Source organism: Spermophilus citellus, assembly GCF_964194105.1.
Source record: "Spermophilus citellus genome assembly, chromosome: 10".
NCBI classification, from domain to species: domain Eukaryota; kingdom Metazoa; phylum Chordata; class Mammalia; order Rodentia; family Sciuridae; genus Spermophilus; species Spermophilus citellus.
In genome coordinates this window covers 8,026,702-8,050,948 of record NC_138197.1, presented here as the reverse complement: position 1 = coordinate 8,050,948, position 24,247 = coordinate 8,026,702, and the positions used below count along the sequence as shown (strand labels likewise).

The following is a 24,247-nucleotide window of genomic DNA, read 5'->3' as shown; positions in this document are numbered from 1 at the left end:
ACACTGCTTATTGCTATTATTTTAAATTCCTCCTGAGGACTCATCTTCAGAATTTTGGCAGATATCTCTAACTTGTGCTCTGGTTTATCGCTATTTAAGCTCTTCCTCAATAAATTTTGTCATTTATCCCAGAGAACATATTCTGTACCTACTTTGTCAGATCTGGAGACATTTCCATGATTAGTCAGTTGCCATAAAAATGAAGCCTACCACCATCATTACACCTTTCCTACTATATTCCTAGGTTCTTCCGCACTTTTTTGAATCTCTGGGACTCACTTCATTACAAAGGACTCATTATCTTTCTATTCTACCATGATCTACCTTAGCATTATCTCAGATAAAATGGGGAAATATTGGTGCACACCATTATCTATCTATCTTTCTATCTATATCAATATATCTATATATCTATATATAGATATATAGATATATATTTTTTTCCCCCTGTGGCTGTATCAAGAAATGAGGAAGTATAGACTAAGAAACAAAAATACACATATGCAAATATACACGCAAACCTATGTTTTGTGTGTATAGGTGAGAAATTTTTTTTGTGTGTATCCAGAGAAAATTGTTCTTTTATGTAATTAAGAATAGTTCTTTTACATAATTAACTTACTTTTACATAATTAAGAAAGGTAATTGAAGTGTCAACACTAATGAGTAGGTCTCTGTGTTTTTCCAGTCAGTGATTTCTAGTCTTGGGGACCTTAGCCAAAAAACAGTGTCCACCTCATAGCCACCTTATAGAATTTGTATTTAATTTGTCTGCAAATACAAGAATTCTCCATACATGTGCTTTTAAATATATATGTAAAATATATAAACATAACATATAAACATGTGATATATAAGCATAAACTATATCTTTTATATATATAAGCATATATTATATCTATTTCTGATGAGGTTAACAATGTGGAATGTAACTGTTTTCTCATAATTGCAGAATCTCATTTTGCTTTTCAAAATTTGCCAATTACACTGTATTAAAGTGATGAGAACAAAATTCATTTCTCCTGATTACCATCTTAGTCTCTCTCCTAAATTAATATGGCAATTGTCTCTAAATTATACCCCTGAAGACAGAACAAAGGAGTATCTTTGTAAGGACTGGACCATTTGACCCAGCTATCCCACTCCTTGGTATATATACCCAAAGGACTTAAAAACAGCATACTACAGGGACACAGCTACATCAATGTTTATAGCAGCAAAATTCACAATAGCAAAATTGCGGAACCAATTTAGATGCCCTTCAGTAGATGAATGAATAAAGAAAATGTGGTATATTTACACAATGAAATATTACTCAGCATTAGAAGAGAATAAAATCATGGCATTTGCAGGTAAATGGATGGAGTTGGAGAATATTGTGCTAAGTGAAGTAAGCCAATCCCCTAAAACCAAATGCTGAATGTTTTCTCTGATATGAGGATACTGATTCATAATGGGGTGGGCATGGGAGGAGGAAATTTAGATAGGGCAAAGAGGAGAGAGGGAAAGGGAAGGAGCATGGGGGTAGGAAAGATGGTGGAATGAGATGAACATCATTACCCTAAGTACATGTATGAAGACATGAATGGTGTGGCTCTACTTTGTGTACAACCAGAGACATGAAAAATTGTACTCTATGTGTAATATGAATTGAAATGCATTCTGCTGTTATATAACAAATTAGTATAAATAAAAAGATAATATTTTCTTTATGCTTGATATATTTCATACTTGAAAAATACCAAACTAATATAATAGATGTTTTTTACAAGTAACTAATAAAATTCACTTTGTTCTGATAGTTAATATATCTACTGTATAAAATGTTCTTTATCTATTCACTATAACCTAAAATTGACAAATGGGGTGAAAGAAAAACCAACCACGGTAGTGCTATTGATTTAATGTTATTTGCTTTAAAAAGACTGTTAAGTGAAGCAACAATTAGCAGGAAGTGACTCTTTCTTGCTGAAATTTCTGACACAATTGTAACTAGGTAGGAAACTTATTTAGAATTACTATTCTAATATAGCCTTGCTAAGATATTTTCTACATATTTTGGTTAAAATGTATACAAATTCCTTTGTTCCTATAAGAGAATTTTCTTAGTACCTTTGTCCAATTAGAAACAATAAAGCTCAAGAATTCTTGCTATCATGATGTAGTATAACAACATTTTACACTGTAACATGTTGTTGAAAAGGTACAATGGCAAATCTGCAAGTGTTTCATACCTGAAATTGTTTTTAAAAGTCAGAAAGGTACTTAGGAAAGAAATTATTTGGCATGAAGTTTTTTGTTTGTTTGTTCACCACACATATATAGCACAGGGGTGTTTTGTATTTACATTTTTTGATGAGCAACAAAGTTGACCTCTATTAAAAATAACTCTGTTCTATATTGTTTACATGTAACTGATAAAAATTAACATGTAACTAATAGAATATCTAAGCAAGCTACTTAGATAACTTTTCTAAGTAGTTTTGACTTAGAAAACCTTTCTGCAAAATATCAAAAATCATTTTACAGAAAGAAAATTCTTTCTCTGTTATTAAAGAGTGATCAGTTTCTTAATCCAAACAGTTTTTACTAAATTCTAGATAGTCAACCTAATATAAGTAGAATTTAAAGTATATATCAACGATATATACCAAAATATATAAAGTGTATGATTCCTTTTGCATCTATTATCCACTCTAACAAATGTATTTAAATGCAATATTTTAAAATTCTATAAGATGCATGTTCATCAAAGCAATATTTATAATCAGATGAAAATAATGTGAATTTCAAATGAGATATAAATACCTTAATAAGTCAAGACCCATTAGTACAGTGGAAAATAATGCAACCTATAAAAATAATGTACTAAATAAAACTTATTTTACAGAAACATATTTGCTAAATGAAAAAAAAAATATGTCATAAATGAGACATAATGACATTTTTACTTAGTAAAGATGGTATGCTTATTTTAAATATATAAATAAAAATACCTTTATATAGTATGGGTTTAGAAAATATACTCATAATATTTTTTTGTGGAGGAGGATTGGCAATTAAGGTGTGCTTTACCAATGAACTACATCCTCAGTACTTTTTATTTTTAACTTAAAAATAAGATATCACTACATTACTGAAGCTGGCCTGTAACTTTCTATCCTCCTGCTTCAGCTTCCCAAGTGGCTGGGATGGCAAATATGTGCCACCATGCCTGGTTATATTCATAATTTTTAAAATTATTAAAGCATATAAAAGGAAATATATAAAATGTACTTTTTGAAATGCATGCATATACATTTGAAAAAAATATTTTTATAATGATACAAACTGATGAAAGAATTATTATAAAAGATTAACCTTATCTTTATAATCTTTATATGTTAAGATTAGCTTTATAATCTAAGATAAGCATTTTTCTAAATTTTTAATGAGGGATAAGAATTATCTTGAAACAAAAAATAACTATAACTTAGAGAGAGATAAAGTATAAAGAGAGAATCTGCAGTGTAATTTTTAAGACACATGATAATACATCAGTCAAGATCCTGACATACTCCTAAATCATACTTATATCTAGGCAGTTATGATTGTCATGGTGATTTCAGTGTACTTATTCTGATTCTGAAATGCAAAGGCTAGTGATTGAACTAAACACTCCTAGAAGTATTAGATATAGTGGTGTTTTTCTGCTCAGGTAGAGTGTGCTTCTACCAGTTGAAACCAAGGAATAAATTTTCTGCCTTCAAAAAGAATAGCCTTTATAGATTGTAAACTATCATGATTTTCCACTGATTTTAAAACTTCTTACCCTTGATAGAACAGTTTCCAAAGAGATTCTTATCTGAATTATAAAACTACAAGGAATATTTAAGAATATTAAAAAATCAAGATGGAATTGTTTTCCCCAATTAAGGCTGTATAATTAATACTAGCAGCAAGCTGCCTCCTTATCCTCTCCCAGCTCCTCCCCAGTGGTTGCCCAAGAAGCACCTCCAGGCTCTGTAGAACTATGTTTGAAATTGTTGACTTATAACATGATTCAGCCAAAAAATATGAAATTAATTTTAATTTCCTATAGAAATATATAAACAAATGTTACATCATCCTCTAATACAATAAAACTCCCAATAAATTATAGCTACTGTTAGATATGATGATGATAAAATGCTAATTACATCCATGCTCAATTATTAGTGTGTAAATGAATTGCTTGTGTGTCTTGTTGAAAATGAAAATTCCTAGATTCTATCTTCAAACCTTTTGAAGGTGATTCTAATTCAGGTAAACAATAATTTAGGGGATTATAAGAGTAAATTTTGGAAAACAATAGCCAAATAGGTTTCACTTGTAGACCCAGGTCAATTTCTAAATCACTTTCAAAGGAAGTTTATTATAACATGACTCTTCTCAGCTGTTTATTAAATAAGAATCGATGAAACTAACAATAATATTAAATAAGAAAGGTGAAGATAAAATATGATCTAAAAACTGACTAGAAGAATTAAAATAGATTTATATATAAATATATTTATACATTATATATACGTACACATATAGTTTTAAAAATCAAACACACATTTGGTAACTTTGATGTTTAAGCACAGAAATCAGTGGTATTATGGAATGTACTGTCATTATATAGGTCAGAACAGAAAGCACATATTCATGGAAATTATTAATTCAACCTGAATAAGTATGACTTTTTTCTGTCAACTACCCCCTGTCAGAAAATAATACCCTAATATATGGTTAAGCTTAAAATAAAACAATTTCAGACTGACATCACAGATTTAAAACATGATAAAGTTTTTCAGTTTTTGAATTGGAATGAATACATACCTCTCCATATATACATGAACACATGTAAATACACATATGCACATTTATATGAGTATGTATGCATACACATGAGTACATACATATATATTTATGTGTGTATATATACATAGTAACATATATACACACCTTCATATATTTGGGTGTGAATGTGGGAAAACAACCCCTTTTAAACTCTGCAGTAGCATATAAATATTGACATTTTCTTGACAAATAAAAATGAGACAATGTTTAAAAGTTATTTGTGTACATAAAGTTAAGCCAAGAAAATTATCCAAAAAGCTCAAAAATACATTTATAAGACAAAACGTTGTCATACACATCTTCAGTCCTTTAACTGCATTTTTATGCTTGTAGAGATTGAAACTGTCATAACAGTAGGGAGAGACTGAAGGCAGTTAGAGATCATTTACCCTTTCCTTCCTGACAGTTATCATTGCCCTTCTCTCTTAGTGGAAGTCTTCAAGGACACAAACAGTAACAGAACTCAGGAGTTATTGCTGAGCAGTTCAGTGAATGGCCTGATAGTAAATATTTTCTTCTTTACAGACTGGAAGGTTTCTGTGGCAACTGCTCAATTCTGGTATTGTAGCAGGCAATGCACCAACCAATGAGTGTGAATGTGTTCCAAAAGCATTTTATTACAGATGCTAAAATTTGAGTTTCATATAAATTCCCTATTTCATCAAATATTATTCTTCTTTTGAAACTTCTTCCAAACTTCTAAAAATAAAGTAACTACTCATAATTCAAGACCCCCAAAAAGGAAGCAGTAGGCTGGAATTGACCTAAAGGTGAGGCTTCTAGGCACCTGCTGAAGACTGAGTGAATCAGTAATTGTAATGGTGGTGATCAGTAGGAGGGCTGCCAAGACCATTGCCATGTTCCAAGGACAGTCACATATCAGTTTCTAGAGATATGAGAGTGAGAATATATACTTTTCTTTATTTTTTGGCCACCTAGGGAATTGTATTAGTTTTTTGCTTGTTTGTCAATTCCCATAATTAAGTATTTAAGACAAATTACTTTATGAGAAAGGGTTTATTAACTCATAGTTTGGGGTGTGTTACAAAGTTGTAACAGTTGCATTCTAAGAAAGTCCTCTCATCTTGGTGAAGGCTCCTTGGCAGATGGTAGATGGTAGCAAGGGCAAGTGTTTGTTGGTGCAAGCATCATATCTAGAGCCAGGAAGCAGAGAGAGCTGGGAGGAGTCAAGCTTGCTCCTTTTATAGTAACCATCTCTAAGAAAGAAAGCTGTTTCTGGACAACTGCCTTCTGAGAGTTCAAGGACCTCCCACTAGATCCCATCTCTTAAAAGTTCCATGGTGCTTCCCAGTACCACCATTCACTCTGGGAACCATGACTTCAATCAAAACGGACCTTTGGGGGATACTCAAACCACAATCAAACAATATTAGTAATAAATTGAGACTCTGAGGACTTCTAATCTAAACTTGAGAAATAAACAAAAACTTATTTTAGGACCATGATAAAATTTCCTCTATTGTTTTCTAGAAATAAAATAGATGAGCACATATGTCAGTAAGTCAAGCAAAGGTGATTCATAATTCACATTCATAAGTTCTCCTTTTTCATTGCAATTATGCAAACTGGAAAATAGCAGTTGAAAAATAGCAGTTGAAAATAGTACTTGAAAATAGCACATAGATCCTGCCATACTTCCTGTAAGAATAACAATAATGCTCTCCCAATGTAATTTATTTTTATTAGAAGAAAAATGTCTTTGTAAGTTAGTAACTAAATAGTCTCAGATTCCATGCAGGAAATGTTCTTAGTAGTTTGCATTGACCAAAGTTGTTCATCATAGCCCTTTTTATGATAGCAAAAAAAAAAAAAAATGGAAACATTTGATTTTCAAAAAATAAGTAATTGGAATAACTGGGCATACATTAAAACTAGAATATACCACAGATACTTAAGTGATTATAAAAATTGCATTTATCATCTTTGGAAAATACTGGTTTCTGCTTACAGCAATATGGCAGACTAGCAAAACCTGAAAGCCTTCTCCTAGAGACACGTAGAAATCCTAGATGAAATATATGCTTTTGTCAATCCTCTTAAGGAATGGAATAAAGTTCACTAGAAAGAAAATTTATGTTTCAAAATTAAAGAAAGTGCTGACAACCAGAGTAATAAATGTGAATGCTGATAGAGGACATGCCTGGGAGGGCTTTATTGATCTTGTTACCTAAGAGTGTGGATATTATCACTGAGTAAAAGGAAAAGAAGAGAGAAAATGAAACACTGCATATTTTACAACCACTTAGAATTTATTTTAACAATGATTCAAGTTAACATGCCTGTGTGATCATTCCACCACACTGTAGAGATTCCAACTGTCCATCAACAATGCTTCAGGATTACTAGTGTTTCAACCTTTCCTGAACTTTGCATTATATTCATTTTCCTGGCATTGTCTTTAAAATAAACAAATAAATTATCTATCCACTACTACATAAGTCTATTTATATGTAAGCCTATTTATGACTATTATAGCCCCTCACAAAAACATATCCAGGATTAAGTTCATAGCTTTTATAAAAATAGTTTTGGACTCATATTATTCTAAGTAGATTTAGAAATAGTCTACAAACTCTTCAGAATTGTTTTAAACTACTTACAGGGAGGAGTGCATTAAGTTTTCACAGTTTTCAATACTAGTTTATTCTTCCATGTTAAATAAGCCCCACAACATTATCACTACTGGAGAGTTCTAAGAAAGTCCTCTCATCTTGCCTTTGCATGTTTTTTTTGTAATCAAATATATAATAGGATTGGCCTGACTTGCAAAAATGGGCTAATTAATGATTAATTTGGACATGTTCATAAAGCATTAAATACCTGATAATTATCAAGATGAAAAGGGCCTAATAGCCTCAAATTATCTGCCATCATTTGTCCTTATGAAACTCCTATAATCATAGGCTTTCACAGAGCTTTTCTTTGTTATTGCCAAAAACTGGAGCACAGAATTATAGAGCAATTCTAACCAGATAAAGGATGTTTTTCCTCCATTCAAAATAGATTCTATTGAAGATAAAGAAGTAAATATGTGTTTTGCTGGTTATAATTAACTGAAATTTCCTAATCAGAAAATATTCAGAGACTTTGAATGTATGAGTTGAAATTTGTGTGGTGATATATAGAAAAAATATAAATTATGTATATAAAAATGTTTTTATTCTTGTCTTTAGTCTTTTGTTAGTTTAATTAAGATGATAATTATGAATTCAGAATTGTCTGGAGTTCATAATAAACTGTTTAAGTATATTGATTTATATGCCAGTGGTGGTGTCATCCATCACAAATGTCTTGCTGTTTTGAAGTCCTACTATTTCATACCTGATCCTCTTACTTTCTCTTCTTTCTTATTTCACAGTCACTTAATAGTTTCTACCTCTGCCCTGATCCCTAAGTCCCATTCTATGGAGAATGCTATTCATAAGACTAATAATATGTGCCTATTTACTCACTTAAAACGTGCTTTGTGTCCCCCATATTAACTGGGCGTGGCGGCGTGGCCGGTCGGCGCGGCGGGGGGGGGGCGCGGCGGGCCGGCGGCGGAGGGGGGGGGCGGCGCGGCGGGGGGGGGGGCGGCCTGGGGGTCGCCAGCGGCAACTGTGGCGGCTTCGTTTCTGCCGCTAGGTAAGGTGGCGGCGCTGAGGTCGGTGTGAGGGGCAGCCTGGGCAGCTGCCTCAGCCTGCGTCAATGGCGAGGTAAGGTACCCAGGCTGGGGTCCCGTGGGCGTCAGCTTGGATGGCAGAGGCTGCTTCCTTCTGACCTCAAGGTAAGGCGGCCTGGGGGGCTTGGCGGCCGGTCGGCCAGGTTGGCGGCCGGGCAGCCGTGTTCTGGAAGCACTGAATCCCCTGCATGGTGGGGGTCGTCCGGGAGGCTGGAGCCCCCCCAGCGCGCTAAGGACTGGGTTAGAACGTTCCGTTCCGCCCGGAGAGGCCCCGAGAGGCCGGCGGGGAGGGGCCGCAGGCGCACCTGCCAGGCAACGGGGCATTCGAGGCGCCTGCACGCTGTGACGTGTCTTGACTCCCGCCTCACTCTGTGTTTACATGGAGACGAAGATGGCGGTCACTGCTGCTGTACTGGTGTGGACTAGGAGGACTCGCCAGTGATTGCAGCGACTGACTGGTTTTGTTCCGGCGGGGAGGCAGCTCCTGGCTGGGCTCTGCGGCCTGGATCACTGAGCTAGCCGTCCCACCTCGGTCTGAACCAGTTTTTCCTTTCTACCCCCGACCCCCTCCCTGTTCTTTCCCTGCCTACCCCGGAGAAGCCATGGAGGACGAAGAAAGAAGGAGAAAGATAGAAGCTGGTAGAAAGAAGGTAGGAGAGCAGGGGACCCCCGGGCCAGAGGTGGGAGGCGGTGGCCGGGAAAGGGTGGGAGGAGGCCTGGGGAACGATTTTGCGGCAGCCCGGTGCGCTGCGCTCGGAGGGAGGTGCTGCAGGGTCTGGGTTATAATCTTTTTGTTTCCATGGTTAGGCCACCAAAGTTTTTCTGTGACAGTTTATATAGCTTCTTGTTTATCATCCATGAAGGAATATTGAAAGGCTTAATGACAGCCCTGAAAAGAACAAATAGTCACCATAATTAGAATTATTTGGGATTTCTTCCATTTTCTACAGGAAAAACATAAAAATCACTTTTTATAGTTATTTTTAAATACTATAGAGATTACCAGATTACATATTTTTGTAACATTCTCTTTGAGGTATGTGCATTTTCACGTTTGTTTTTTCCCTCATCAAAAAACACTTGTCAGTTTGGCGATTTCATTTGTTCATGTCTTTAAAATTAATGTTCTAGGATTGTGAAATACTATGAGAAAGGACCTAAAAATACATAGAAAGCAAATTAGTATAATGAAAGGTTGGATTTGGAGTCAGATACTCTAGTTCTGTTTTGTTTTGCCATTGATTATGATATTGATCAGGTAACATTGATTTTTAAAATATTTTTTATTTCTACACAATACATTTATTTTGTTTATTTACTTTTATGTGGTGCTGAGGGCCTCGCATGTGCTAGGCGAGCGCTTTACTGCTGAACCACAACCCCAGCCCCTAACGAATTGATTTTTATATATCAGCTTCTACATTTTTGTCTCAGTAAGATGTTTTCTGACCTCTCCCCACAGTCCCACAAATTGAATTTCCATTGTATGCTGTCTTTAATGCATATACTTTCTCTTCAAAGCACTTTTTATAACTTGAATGTACATATTTCTTTATTTGATTAATATTATCTTTCTTACTGGATTACAATTCATGAGAGTTCATATGTGTTATTTATCACTGCATGCCCTGTCATAGCTCATGATAGGCAGTCAATAAGTATTTGTTAAATAACTGAACTATATACTTACAACCTGACATCTTTCCAGTAAATCTTGCAACTATTTCTGTGACTACATATGTTAACACTTTCATAATTGGCTTCCAAATGACAAACACAGATGGTTGTAGTCTGAATTTTCAGCATGTTTTAGAATAAATGTTTTCTCAGTAATTTAAAGTGCATCATTTCAGAATCAGATGGTTATCTAATTGATTCAGATTTTTTTGCTTATCTGCTAGCTTGCCATTTTTCAAATTTAAAATAAAACTAAATAGCTATAAATAATTGAATATGTGATATGATCTTATTCCTTTCACATTTTTATAAAACAGTAGTCTTGCCAGAAAGCTATTGTGGTTATTATTTTTATGAGAAACTTTTTGTTCTGTTTTGGTTTTCTTGGTGGAGGGAGGGAGGTTATAGTGAGAAGGATTCTTTTTATGTTCTTATTCATTTATTAGCCATTTTTGTATTTGGTCTATTTAATAGTTACAGTAATTCCAATCATATATTTCCTCTTTTTAAGGAACAAAGAAATTTACTTAGTCTCATTCTTTTATCTTTCACCTTTTAAGAGTGATTCAAGTAATTTGAAAATTGTTCATTTTAATTTTGAAACCATGGAACATTTTAATAAAGTAGAATTAGATATGCCTTTTATACGATCTTGCTTAGTGTGGTGACTTTTCAATAAAAGATAAATTATCCTTTTAAAAAATTCAACATAGGGGCTGGGGATGTGGCTCAAGCCGTAGCGTGCTTGCCTGGCATGCGTGCGGCCCGGGTTCGATCCTGAACACCACATACAAACAAAGATGTTGTGTCTGCCGATAACTAAAAAATAAATATTAAAATATTCTCTCTCTCTCTCTCTCTCTCTCTCTCTCTCTCTCTCTCTGTCTCTCTCTCTTTTAAAAAAATAGATAAATTCAACATACATTTATTTAATATTGCTCTAGGCTTTTAATATATAGAAGTAGGGAGGAAAAAAAGTCCTTGCCCTCATGGGGTTTACCTTCTGGTTAATTTTTTTCAGTTTTCTTTCTGCTTATGATAACGAAAATCTGTTTGATGCTTGTCTGTCTTTAACAGTCTTTTATTTTGTCCATTTTTTTCATAGCCTTCAGCAACCTCTAACTAAAATTTCAATAATAGATTTATCATTTCTTTTATTTTCAATTTATCTCTTAAAAGAAATAACAAGTGATATTAACTTTCAATTTAAAGAAAATACACTGTTTAAAATATATTAAGTAAATGATAACGTATCGATGGCTAGGGTTTGGTACAAATTCTGATGATGACAGACAAATGATAAAACACTGCTGTTTAAAATTTTAAGTTACTTGTAAGTTTTTCCCACTATAAATATGGCTGCAGTGAGCATTTGTATAGCTAATAGGCTAATTATCTTTTTTGTATAAAAGATAATTATAGACGATATCTTTTGTATAAAGTAGTAGAACAGAACAAGTGTGTTTGGAGCTCCTTGTTTTTGTGTGTATTTTCATATAATCTTAAATCCAGAGATTATACTGTGAATGAGAGTCCCTCTATTCCCCTGTTCTAGTTATAGAATAGTTATTCCCCTAACTCAGCTAATTTCCTCTTCTTTAGGCAGAAGCCATGGAGGACGAAGAAAGAAGGAGAATGATAGAAGCTGGTAGAAAGAAGGTAGGAGAGCAGGGGACCGCTGGGCCAGAGGTGGGAGGCGGTGGCCAGGAAAGGGTGGGAGGAGGCCTGGGGAAAGAGTTTGTGGCAGCCGGGTGCGCTCAAGCCGTAGCGTGCTTGCGTGCTTGCCTGGCATGCGTGCGGCCCGGGTTCGATCCTCAACACCACATACAAACAAAGATGTTGTGTCTGCCGATAACTAAAAAATAAATATTAAAATATTCTCTCTCTCTCTCTCTCTCTCTCTGTGTCTCTCTCTTTTAAAAAAATAGATAAAAAATTCAACATACATTTATTTAATATTGCTCTAGGCTTTTAATATATAGAAGTAGGGAGGAAAAAAAGTCCTTGCCCTCATGGGGTTTACCTTCTGGTTAATTTTTCTGAAAAAATAATATAACTCATATAATGAGTAATATAGGCCTAGAACATTATCTTTTTAATTATGTCTGTAGAAGTGATTCATTCTAAATTCATTCTAGTTATAGAATAGTTATTCCCCTAACTCAGCTAATTTCCTCTTCTTTAGACTTGACATGTTCATTTCTTACCCCTCAATATTTAATAAGTTCATTCACAAGTACCTAGTGTTACAAACTTTACAACCCGAATATTCAATCCAATAGTTATTCTGAAACTGTAAAGTCATCTATATTATTATCATCATTTTAATTTGCTGATAGTTTGATCTTTTAAAGAAAGTGATCCCAAAGAAAAATTATCATTGATGTTAATGATACTTTTTCCTGTAGCTTGCCGAGTTTCGAGAAAGAAGAGCTCGATTGGATGGACAAAACCCTCATAAGAAGCCAAAAAAGAAGAAAACCTCAAGCAATAAAAATGATGTTCATGGCTTGAATATTGATCAATCAAAGAGTGAGGAGATGTTCATAAATAGTTCTCAGGGTGTTGGATCGGCCGTGATGCCTGAATCCACAATAATGAGAACTCTAAACAATGAAGAAACGCTTAAACATGAACAAGTTTTTTCTGTTGATGTAAGTATTCATGTAAGTGACTAGCAGTAGTACTATCCCCAGAGGAAAGTTCTTAGGGGAGTGTTCTTTACCTCTTTATTTCCCTTGGTTTGCTTACTAGCCTTTAATTAAATTCATACCAGTAAATGGTTTTATTTGAAAATAAATAGGGCTTAATTTTAAAAATATATTTAGCTAATTTTAAGGAAGCATTTTGTAAAAGAAGATCTAGTAACTTGAAGCTTTTAGTTATCTTTCTGAAGACTAAATAGGAACTGCACTTAGAACTTCAGTTACTTAAATGAAAGTGTCTTTTGCATTGTAAGAACTTAGATTTTTGAGGAATGATTGACATTTGGTATGCCTCTTAGATACTTCAGTTAAATATAATCACCATATTTGTTTTGCTATTAAGGCATTTTCCCTAGATGTAAAAGATACAGTTAGTAGAAATATTATTGTTAGGTAAATAAAATTTGGTCTATCATAATATATCAGGAAATTTTTTTATACAGGTAAATGATTGCTGTAATGTGGTGAAAACAGAAAAGCCTACCAATTTATTAATGGTACAGTATATAAAACTACTCATGATACTAATATTTTTTATTATTTAAAACCATTTGACTTACTAACCAAGCTTTCTCCTGTATATAATTCTTTCTGTATGTGATTTCTAAAAGTTACTAGATCTTCTTTACTGTTTAACAAAACAAAGTTACCTCATTTTCATTATAACATGGAATTGGAACAAAATTTGCAGATATGCTGTTTAGGTGCTTTTAAGGTAATATCACATTAATAGCAAACCAGATTGCTATAGAAGTGAACTTCAAAGTGAAGAGTAATGTTTTAAAGTGGATTTTGCTATGGAATTCAATATTCGAATTCCTCTCTCAGGAATGTTGCTAGTACTGAATTATTAAAAATATTGGGTTGATTTAGGAAGAAGAATTTGGTGTCGTTGATTCTTATTCTGAACAAGGCACACACTATAGTGAGACTCGCCTAGAGTTGATAGAAATCGAATTAGTTGGGAAACCTGAACATGAGCCCGAAGAACTGAACAGAGAACTGGAAGAAATGAGGGCCACCTATGGGACTGAAGGATTGCATCAGGTACATTTACCTTCTGTGGCCTTTTTTTGCTACTCACAAAAACAAAAAAGGAAATTTTTTAAAAAATATTTATTTTTTAGTTTTTTTTTTTAGGTAGACACAATATCTTTTTTTTTTTTTAAAGAGAGAGTGAGAGAGGAGAGAGAGAGAGAGAGAGAGAATTTTTAATATTTATTTTTTAGTTCTCGGCGGACACAACATCTTTGTTGGTATGTGGTGCTGAGGATCGAACCCGGGCCGCACGCATGCCAGGCGAGCGCGCTACCGCTTGAGCCACATCCCCAGCCCAAGACACAATATCTTTATTTTACATTTATGTGGTGCTGAGAATCGAACCCAGTGCCTCACGCATGCTAGGCGAGGCACTACCACTTGAGCCACATTCCCAGCCCTCCAGGAAATTTTAATGATAGTTTATGTATTTAATGAGAATTACAGTTGTTAACTTAAGATTATCTCATTCATGAGAAAAATGGGGTTCTTGCGCATAGTATTAAGAATCCCATTTTACAACTAGAATTCAACTAATAGGGGTAACATGTATGTTACTTTGTTTATTTAACTTAATAAGATAGAGTAAAATAACTTTAGTGATTTCAGGATAGATGTTTTTCTAATGAGCCTGAAAGAAAATTGTGGTATAAATCACATTTTTTAAAAAAATGATGACTTAAACCCATTAAGAATATCAGCAAGTCCCTGTAAATATTCTCTGCAGTTAGAGTGACATCTCTTGTATTAAGTAATCAGTTATGAACTCAAGATGAAAATGGGACATTAATGAGGATGACAGAATAGATTTCAGTTTCATCCTCTCCAAAAACAAGTTTGTGGTGTTGCCTGGTAACAGATTGGGGGAGCTCCCCAATATAAAGGCATTTGCTTCTAGAATTAGATATATAGAAAAGCCAGAACAAGTGAAAATTTTTTGCATGTGCACATTAATTTCTTTGAGATTGATTTGGAAGTAAAACAAATTTCTTAAAGCTCATAGCTTTCAAATGTGGGAGATAGCATATAAATTGTAAGAATTCCACTAATGTGCTTTGAATCTCATATTTTTTAAAAAAGTTGCTTGTAATAATGATAATCAGTTTTATGTAAAATATAAGCCTAGAATGTAATTCTTTTCTCTGATTTCCTTTAGTTACAAGAATTTGAAGCAGCAGTTAAACAAAGAGATGCTATTATCACACAGCTCACCGCCAATATACAACAGGCAAGAAGGGAAAGGGATGAAACGGTGAGAGAATTTTTAGCGTTGACGGAGCAAAGTCAAAAATTGCAGATTCAATTCCAACAAGTAAGTATTACAAGTAGAACAAGACTTACTCGATTTTTATAACGAATTTTTAAATTTTTTCACTTTCTAGAACAAATCTGTTATAAAGCCATTTGTTTATTCGTACTGGAAAAACTAGTGAATAAGTGTTATGTTAATCAAGAATTTAATTTATACTTCTTGGGTAGTTTCTTGCTGTTATTTTCTTTGTACTTTTCCCTGTCTCTATTTAAAAATTCTACAAAGTCTTATCAGGTGTATTTTTGCAGAAATTAACCTGCAGTTACACCCTACTTTTTCCAACCCTGGTATGGTTTTATGTTAATTAGGTTCTCAATTATAACTAGACTGACAACTGGATATATTCCATTAATCTTTAGTTGGAACTATAATCTAATTGCATTGAACAAAAGGGAGGAATTTAAGGTAAGAATACAGGCTTGTTTATAGAAGTTAAGGGCAGAAATACAATCAGAACTCTGAGAGAAATTGGAACTAGAGTTTGAAAAGTCATCAGGAATCCAGGAAGAACTTTCAGTCCGCATTTTTCTCTGCCTGTCTGCCTGTCTTATTTCTCCTATTTTCTCAGCTTTATAATGTGAAAGGTAAATTCTTTGGCTCATTACCCAAAGTGCATATTACCTATCAGCATGTTGACAGCATGGAAACATGTTGACTGAGATTGTAAGCCTATGAAGTGAGCATACTTTCCAGAGAACCCCTGTGGGCTGAGGGTACGATAAAGTGTCACTTAAAATTTAATATTTTGAGGTTTCTATTTTTAAGTTACAGGCTAGTGAAACTCTACGAAACAGCACTCACAGTAACACAGCTGCAGATTTACTGCAAGCCAAACAACAGCTTGAAGAACAAGACCATCTATTAGAAGATTATCAAAAAAAGAAGGAAGACTTCAAAATGCAAATTAATTTCTTACAAGAGAAAATTAACGTATATGAAATGGTATGTGTATCTTAAGGAAGTCAACCTACTTGTAGCAGCTTTGTAATTAACTTTAAAGTTTTTAATGGAAGTGTTTATCTTTTTTTATGCATATGCACCACAAAATTTCATAATTGAGACAAACTCTTTGAGTACATAAAATAATATATTTCAAAAGCATTGAGAATTTCGTAGTAATAGTTTTAAATATGATACTACTCATTACTCTGCTCCTTAAAAGTGATCTGCCTATGTTAAACTGAAGTCAGGAGAATCTATTTTTATAACTAGGATTTCTATCCTTTTTCCCCCAACTAAATGTATTTCTTCTTATTTTAGCCATCATTATAAAATTCTGAAAAAGAAATTTTGTAAATTTAAACTACAAAAAAATGTGGTTGATTCTTTTTATTCACTTGAGTTATATTCCAGTTTGGGGAAATTATTTAGTCAATAAGAGCTCCTGGTAGGAAATGTATCACATGGATTGTAATCTTTAATCTTTTTTTTTTCAATTTTTTTTTATTGGTTGTTCAAAACATTACAAAGCTCTTGACATATCATTTCATACATTAGATTCAAGTGGGTTATGAACTCCCATTTTAACCCCGTATACAGATTGCAGAATCACATGGGTTACACATCCACATTTTTACATAATGCCATATTAGTAACTGTTGTATTCTGCTACCTTTCCTATCCTCTCCTATCCCCGCTCCCCTCCCCTCCCATCTTCTCTCTGTACCCCATCTACTGTAATTCATTTCTCTCCTTGTTTTTTTTTCCCATTCCCCTCACAACCTCTTACATGTAATTTTGTACAACAATGAGGGTCTCCTTCCATTTCCATGCAATTTCCCTTTTCTCTCCCTTTCCCTCCCACCTCATGTCTCTGTTTAATGTTAATCTTTTCCTCCTGCTCTTCCTCCCTGTTCTGTTCTTAGTTGCTCTCATTATATCAAAGAAGACAGTTGGCATTTGTTTTTTAGGGATTGGCTAGCTTCACTTAGTATAATCTGCTCTAATGCCATCCATTTCCCTGCAAATTCCATGATTTTGTCATTTTTTAGTGCTGAGTAATACTCCATTGTGTATTAATGCCACATTTTTTTTATCCATTCATCTATTGAAGGGCATCTGGGTTGGTTCCACAGTCTTGCTATTGTGAATTGTGCTACTATGAACATCTATGTGGCAGTATCCCTGTAGTACGCTCTTTTAAGGTCTTCAGGGAATAGTCCAAGAAGGGCAATAGCTGGGTCAAATGGTGGTTCCATTCCCAGCTTTCCCAGGAATCTCCATACTGCTTTACAAATTGGCCACACCAATTTGCAGTCGCACCAGCAATGTACAAGAGTACCCTTTCCCCACATCCTCGCCAGCACTTGTTGTTGTTTGACTTCATAATGGCTGCCAATCTTACTGGAGTGAGATGGTATCTTAGGGTGGTTTTGATTTGCATTTCTCTGACTGCTAGCGATGGTGAGCATTTTTTCATGTACTTGTTGATTGATTGTATGTCCTCCTCTGAGAAGTTCAGGTCCTTGGCCCATTTGTTGATTGGGTTATTTGTTATCTTACTGTTTAATTTTTTGAGTTCTTTGTATACTCTGGATATTAGGGCTCTATCTGAAGTGTGAGGAGTAAAAATTTGTTCCCAAGATGTAGGCTCCCTATTTACCTCTCTTATTGTTTCTCTTGCTGAGAAAAAAACTTTTTAGTTTAAGTAAGTCCCATTTGTTGATTCTTATTATTAACTCTTGTGCTATGGGCGTCCTATTAAGGAATTTTGAGCCCGACCCCACAATATGTAGATCGGAGCCAACTTTTTCTTCTATCAGACGCAGAGTCTCTGATTTGATATCAAACTCCTTGATCCATTTTGAGTTAACTTTTGTGCATGGTGAGAGAAGGGGATTCAGTTTCATTTTGTTGCATATGGATTTCCAGTTTTCCCAGCACCATTTGTTGAAGATGCTATCCTTCCTGCATTGCATGCTTTTAGCCCCTTTATCAAATATAAGATAGTTGTAACTTTGTGCATTAGTCTCTGTGTCCTCTATTCTGTACCATTGGTCCACCCGCCTGTTTTGGTACCAGTACCATGCTGTTTTTGTTACTATTGCTCTGTAGTATAGTTTGAAATCTGGTATCGCTATGCCACCTGATTCACACTTCCTGCTTAGAGTTGCTTTTGCTATTCTGGGTCTTTTATTTTTCCATATGAATTTCATGATTGCTTTATCTATTTCTACAAGAAATGTCATTGGGATTTTGATTGGCATTGCATTAAACCTATAGAAAACTTTTGGTAATATCGCCATTTTGATGATGTTAGTTCTGCCTATGCATGAACAGGGTATATTTTTCCATCTTCTAAGATCTTCTTCTATTTCTCTCTTTAGGGTTCTATAGTTTTCATTGTATAAATCTTTCACCTCTTTTGTTAGGTTGATTCGCAAGTATTTTATTTTTTTTGAGGATATTGTGAATGGGGTGTTTTTCCTTATTTCCATTTCAGAAGTTTTGTTGCTGATATACAGAAATGCCTTTGATTTATGCGTGTTGATTTTATATCCTGCCACTTTGCTGAATTCATTTATTCTAGTAGTTTTTTTGTAGACCTTTTTGGGTCTTCTAGGTATAGAATCATGTCATCTGCAAATAGTGATAATTTAAGTTCTTCTTTTCCTGTTTTTATGCCTTTAGTTTCTTACGTCTAATTGCTCTAGCCAGTGTTTCGAGAACTATATTGAATAGAAGTGGTGATAGAGGGCATCCCTGTCTTGTTCCAGATTTTAGAGGGAATGCCTTCAATTTTTCTCCATTCAGAATGATGCTAGCCTGAGGCTTAGCATAGATAGCTTTTACAATGTTGAGGTAAGTTCCTGTTATCATCCCTAGTTTTTCTAATGTTTTGAACATAATGGGATGCTGTACTTTGTCGAATGCTTTTTCTGCGTCTATTGAGATGATCATATGGTTCTTATCTTTAAGTCTATTGATGTGGTGAATAATATTTATTGATTTCCGTATATTAAACCATTCATCCCAGGGATGAATCCTACTTGATCATGGTGCACAATTTTTTTGATGTGTTTTTGTATCCGATTCGCCAGAATTTTATTGAGGATTTTTGCATCTAGGTTCATTAGAGATATTGGTCTGTAGTTTTCTTTCTTTGAGGTGTCTTTGTCTGGTTTCGGAATCAGGGTAATGTTGGCCTCATTGAATGAGTTTGGAAGAGCTCCCTCTTTTTCTATTTCCTGAAATAACTTGAAAAGTATTGGTATTAATTCTTCTTTAAAGGTTTTGTAAAACTCCGCTGTATACCCATCCGGTCCTGGGCTTTTCTTGGTTGGTAGTCTTTCGATTGCTTCTTCTATTTCTTCCATTGATATTGGTCTGTTCAAATTGTGTGTATCCTCCTGGCTCAGTCTGGGCAAATCATATGACTTAAGAAATTTATCGATGTCTTCACTACCTTCTATTTTATTGGAATATAGGTTTTCAAAATAATTCCTAATTATCTTCTGTATTTCTGTAGTGTCTGTTGTGATATTGCCTTTCTCATCCCGTATGTTAGTAATTTGAGTTCTCTCTATTCTTCTCTTCATTAGGATGGCTAAGGGTCTGTTGATCTTATTTATTTTTTCGAAGAACCAACTTTTAGTTTTGTCAGTTTTTCAATAGTTTCTTTTGTTTCAATATCGTTGATTTCCGCTCCGATTTTAATTATTTCTTGCCTTCTGCTACATTTGCTGTTGTTTTACTCTTCCTTTTCTAGGGCTTTGAGATGAAGTGTGAGCTCATTTATTTGTTGGTTTTTCCTTTTTTTTTTTTTTTTTTTTTTTTGAGGAATGACCACCAGGCGATGAATTTCCCTCTTAAAACTGCTTTCATTGTGTCCCATAGATTCCGATATGTTGTGTCTGTATTTTCATTTATCTCTAAGGATCTTTTGATTTCCTCCTTTATGTCTTCTGTAACCCATTGATCATTCAGTAACATTTTGTTCATTTTCCATGTGATGTAGGATTTTTCCTTCCTTCTTTTATCATTGATTTCCCCGGTAGCTGGTGCAAGAGACCTCAGTTGTCAGCACTGGTGGGAGCGGTAGCCGGGGTTCCTTGCCCTGGGTCCCGTGCCACTCTTGATTCCCTTGGTCTGACTATGGTGCTCACGGAAGAGCTGGGAGGGGCCCTTAAGGTTTCCCCACTGTGTGGAGAGGGTGGGCTGGGGGTTACACACCTGTAGCTGCCGGTTTCAATGGAGTTATCTCCTCCACCGCATTCTGGTGACGTCAGTTCTCTGCCATGGTGGTATCCCATGCAAATGGCGACTGTTCGTTCCCTTTGCTGGGTGACCAATGCAACGGGTGGGTCCTGACTGGCTCTCCCAAGCCCCGTGGCCCCGTGGCCCCTGTGGCCACTGCCTATGAAGGCTCGGTTGGTATTAACCTCCGCAGGTTCAGAAGGGCCGACCAGTTGTTTCAGCGGGATCGTTTAGTGCTGAGTCACAGTTGTTTGTCTGGGAGACACAGGCGATCCAGGCTCAGTGTGTGTTCTGAGAGGCCCAGACTGTTCGCCCCAGATCCACATCAGCTCAGCATTGCCTAGTGATCCTGAGCAAACAGCATTTAGACGGTTTACGACTCCCTATGCCCACGCAGCTGAAGAGGTCAGAGACTTGATGTCTCCGCGCCCGCCGCCATTTTGTAATCTTTAATCTTAAAAACAATTCATGCTAGTAGATTCTATTTTTTGTTTGTTTGTTTTTTTGAGAAGTTGAAGTTTAGATGTGATTTGCCTGAAGCTGCCCCATTAACAGGTGCCAGAGTTGAGATTTTGAGCTCCTCGCACTACACTGCATTCTGATCCTTGCCATCTCTGTCCTCTTTTTTTTCTCTGAGAGTTGAAACAAGGCAGTGTGATCATATAGTGTGATCATATCATTTGAATATAGCTGAACATCATTTTACAGTAACTCAAATTTCTTGCCATCACTCTGTGCATGTCTACAAATGTCTATGAAAGCACCATTGGTATGGATTTGTGGGTTTCAAATAAATTTGAGCAAGTAGGCAAATACAGAATCTGTGAATAATGAAGATGCAGAATACATATAATACAGCATATTTTATAAACATAGAAGATTCTACAGAAAGTTGAGAAATTACCAAGGCAAAAATATTGTTTGGATAACAAAAGCATTAAATAGCACTTATTAAGTACTTACTCTATAACAGGCAGTATTCAAAGCCTCTTACACATATTAATGCATTGAATCATCACTACAACCCTATGAGATAAGGGTACCTTTATCATTTACATTTTACAAATGATGGTACCAAGACAACGCAAGATGAAGGAAATAATCCAGGTGCAGAAGTGATGTATTGATAGAGCCAGATTTCAAAGCTCAGTTATCTGACTCCAGAGACTCCTCTTTGAAAAATAGGAAATGTACAAATTAAAATTATGAGAAGGGCATGCTTTTCAACTAAGGTAATTTAAAGATTATGCAAGTGTTTACAGAATATCTATTCTGTAGTAACCCTTGCAAAAGATATATGATGAACCTTAAGATGTCCCCTTTCTTCACTGAACCCATGGAGAGGTGTGGCATGTACACAAGTTACCACAAAATAAAAAATAAGTGCAGGTAACAAGTGTTATGATTGTTTTGACTAGGTCTGCTTTATGAGGAAAAGATTCAGGGTAGACATCAGCAGGGAGGTAATATTTGAGATAGATCTATAAATTGGAATAAAGTGGTATTTATATTTTGTTTACCCATAAATTGGTATAATATATGGAACATAATAGCTATTCAATACCTATTTGGTAATCAAGATAATTGTTTATGAATTCATAACAAATAGAGGTAGGCAGGATATTCTTTGCGGGGTGTGGAGTGGGCATAAAGACCCAGGCTGAAATGTTAAAAATGTATAGGGAGCAAAAAATAATTTACTTAGAAAGCAGTAGGCTTTGGAAGTGTCTTTCTGGAGGGTAAGAGTAGAAAGATAATCGAGGCCTAGGTTGAAAGTGCCCGGATCTAGGATTTTATTATCTCTTATTGTCACTAGGCAGTATAATTTCAGATTATCTAAAATTTATGTAATTCATTTTAGTAATGAAAATAAACTGTTTATTTGAATGTTAGCAACAATACTTTTATTGTTATTATATTTTAATTTCTCAGTTTTCAAAAAATTGAATCCCTTTGACAAGTAGTTCTGTCAGAGCAGATGAAGTAACTATATTGATGGTCAAAGGCTCATTATCCTAATTCTCCAAACCTCCTGTGTTATAATAGTCACAATCAGGAAGTATATTATTCCCCACTCTTTCAGGTGTAGTTCTAAAAATAGAGGATTGCATCCTTGACTGAAGGGCTGTCAGTTTTGTAACATAGAACAAGTCATTTAAAACCATGTAATTTGAAAAAAGCTAAACAAAGAAAACTGTGAATTTGTGGTGTTTAATAGTTGAATGAAGAATTATGGTTAGTTATTTATTAATCATATTAGGTGTTGGACAGTGTTGAATTAAGTTATTTTCTTTTATGAGGAGTGTTCCTTTTATAGAAAATCAGGAAATAAAATTATAGCAGATTTTTATATCAGTGTTAACATTTTTCAAAACTAGTTATTATTTAACAGTTTAGCTAAAATTGACCATCATGAACTGATTTTACTTTTTAAAAAATTTTTTTAGTTGTAGATGGACACGATATCTTTATGTATTCATTTATTTTTATGTGGTGCTGAGAATTGAACCCAGTGCCTCACGCGTGTAAGGCAAACACTCTACCTCTGTGACCCAGCCCCAGTCCTGATTTTACATTTTATATAGGTTCCAAATGATTTATAAATTTATTTCTAGTATATGAATATATTTGTATAAAGTTCAGTAAAAATAAAATACCTTAATTATTTTATTTTAGCCTCAAACACATTCTGGGAAATAGAGGAAGTTTATCTTTATTGTACAGATAGAAATACCAGGATTAACAGATTAAACTAATTTACTAATGTTGCATTCTAGTGTAGAAATTAAGAAGGCTCAGCACTTGGTAATAACATATGATGTAATTGGAAAAGGAATATGTGACACTAAGACAACAGCTCATAGTCTCACTCAAGAGGCTGCACAAGATAACCTTGGTTTATGTAGTGCAAAATTTGGCCTTTATTTGTTAGGCTCAGAAGTCTTTTTTTTTTCTTGAGCTATATCAGAGGTGAATTAGTTCAAGAGGTTAATCTTTAAGTCTAAATATAAGACTGTGAATTTACAATGAGAAATAATTATCACAAACTTCAGATTTTAAGCTCATTGGATTTTATTTTCTTTCTATGGACAGATGAATTTTAAAAGCCAGGTAATAATTTAAAAAGTTGTTTATTAAGTATTAGATGAAAGGGTGTTGGAGGAATCAGATCTTCAGTGGCATGAGGTTGAGATAACCTGTTACATCCATCTCAGAGTTGTAATGTTCATGTCTGTAGACTAAACTTCTTAAATGCTCCTTGCTGTAACTCCCAACATTGTTTTCTGCATTAAGTATGGCTTTTCGAGAGGGATCAGACTTCTCAAAGGTTGACAGTGCGTTGGTCTTCTTCCAAGAACTATACTCAATTGATCATTTTCTTAGTACATTCATTCAAGGCGACTAGAAGTCCTGTTTGGCAAGGACTCGTGTCTCCTTAAGATAACTTTACTTCCTTACCCATATTTTCATCAGTTATATAGATTTCACTTATTTCCTTGGCTTTGGGAATACATCTCTTAACTGTTTAATGAATATGCGTTAATATGTCTTGTCTTAGCCTAATCTCCAGTTCCAAAATTGAGTCCCCAGATAGGAACTGGGGAAAATTATCTGATGGTCTTTTATATTTCTGTTTGAACTGTGAGTCTAAGCCCAAGTTGGTATGCCGTAAATATACAGTAGTGGTCTTAGGTGTCACTTGATGTTTAGTCACTTAAGCATTGCATATCCCTAAATTTCTGATTCACTTAAAACCCCAGGAATGAAGTTAAG

General features: G+C 34.7%; 1 protein-coding gene across 1 annotated transcript in view; it reads left to right on the top strand.

Annotated features, from left to right (window-relative positions):
- The first annotated feature begins 11,828 nt into the window (after positions 1-11,828).
- Positions 11,829-24,247, top strand: part of LOC308658112 (A-kinase anchor protein 9-like) — a 113,041-nt gene continuing 100,622 nt past the window's right edge. Inside the window, exons 1-6 of the mRNA XM_081310675.1 lie at positions 11,829-11,881; positions 12,631-12,892; positions 13,354-13,424; positions 13,801-13,974; positions 15,122-15,277; positions 16,043-16,219. Coding sequence (XP_081166801.1) covers positions 11,834-11,881; positions 12,631-12,892; positions 13,354-13,424; positions 13,801-13,974; positions 15,122-15,277; positions 16,043-16,219 — 888 coding nt within the window. The 5' untranslated portion in view covers positions 11,829-11,833. The remainder of the gene's footprint in view (positions 11,882-12,630; positions 12,893-13,353; positions 13,425-13,800; positions 13,975-15,121; positions 15,278-16,042; positions 16,220-24,247) is intronic.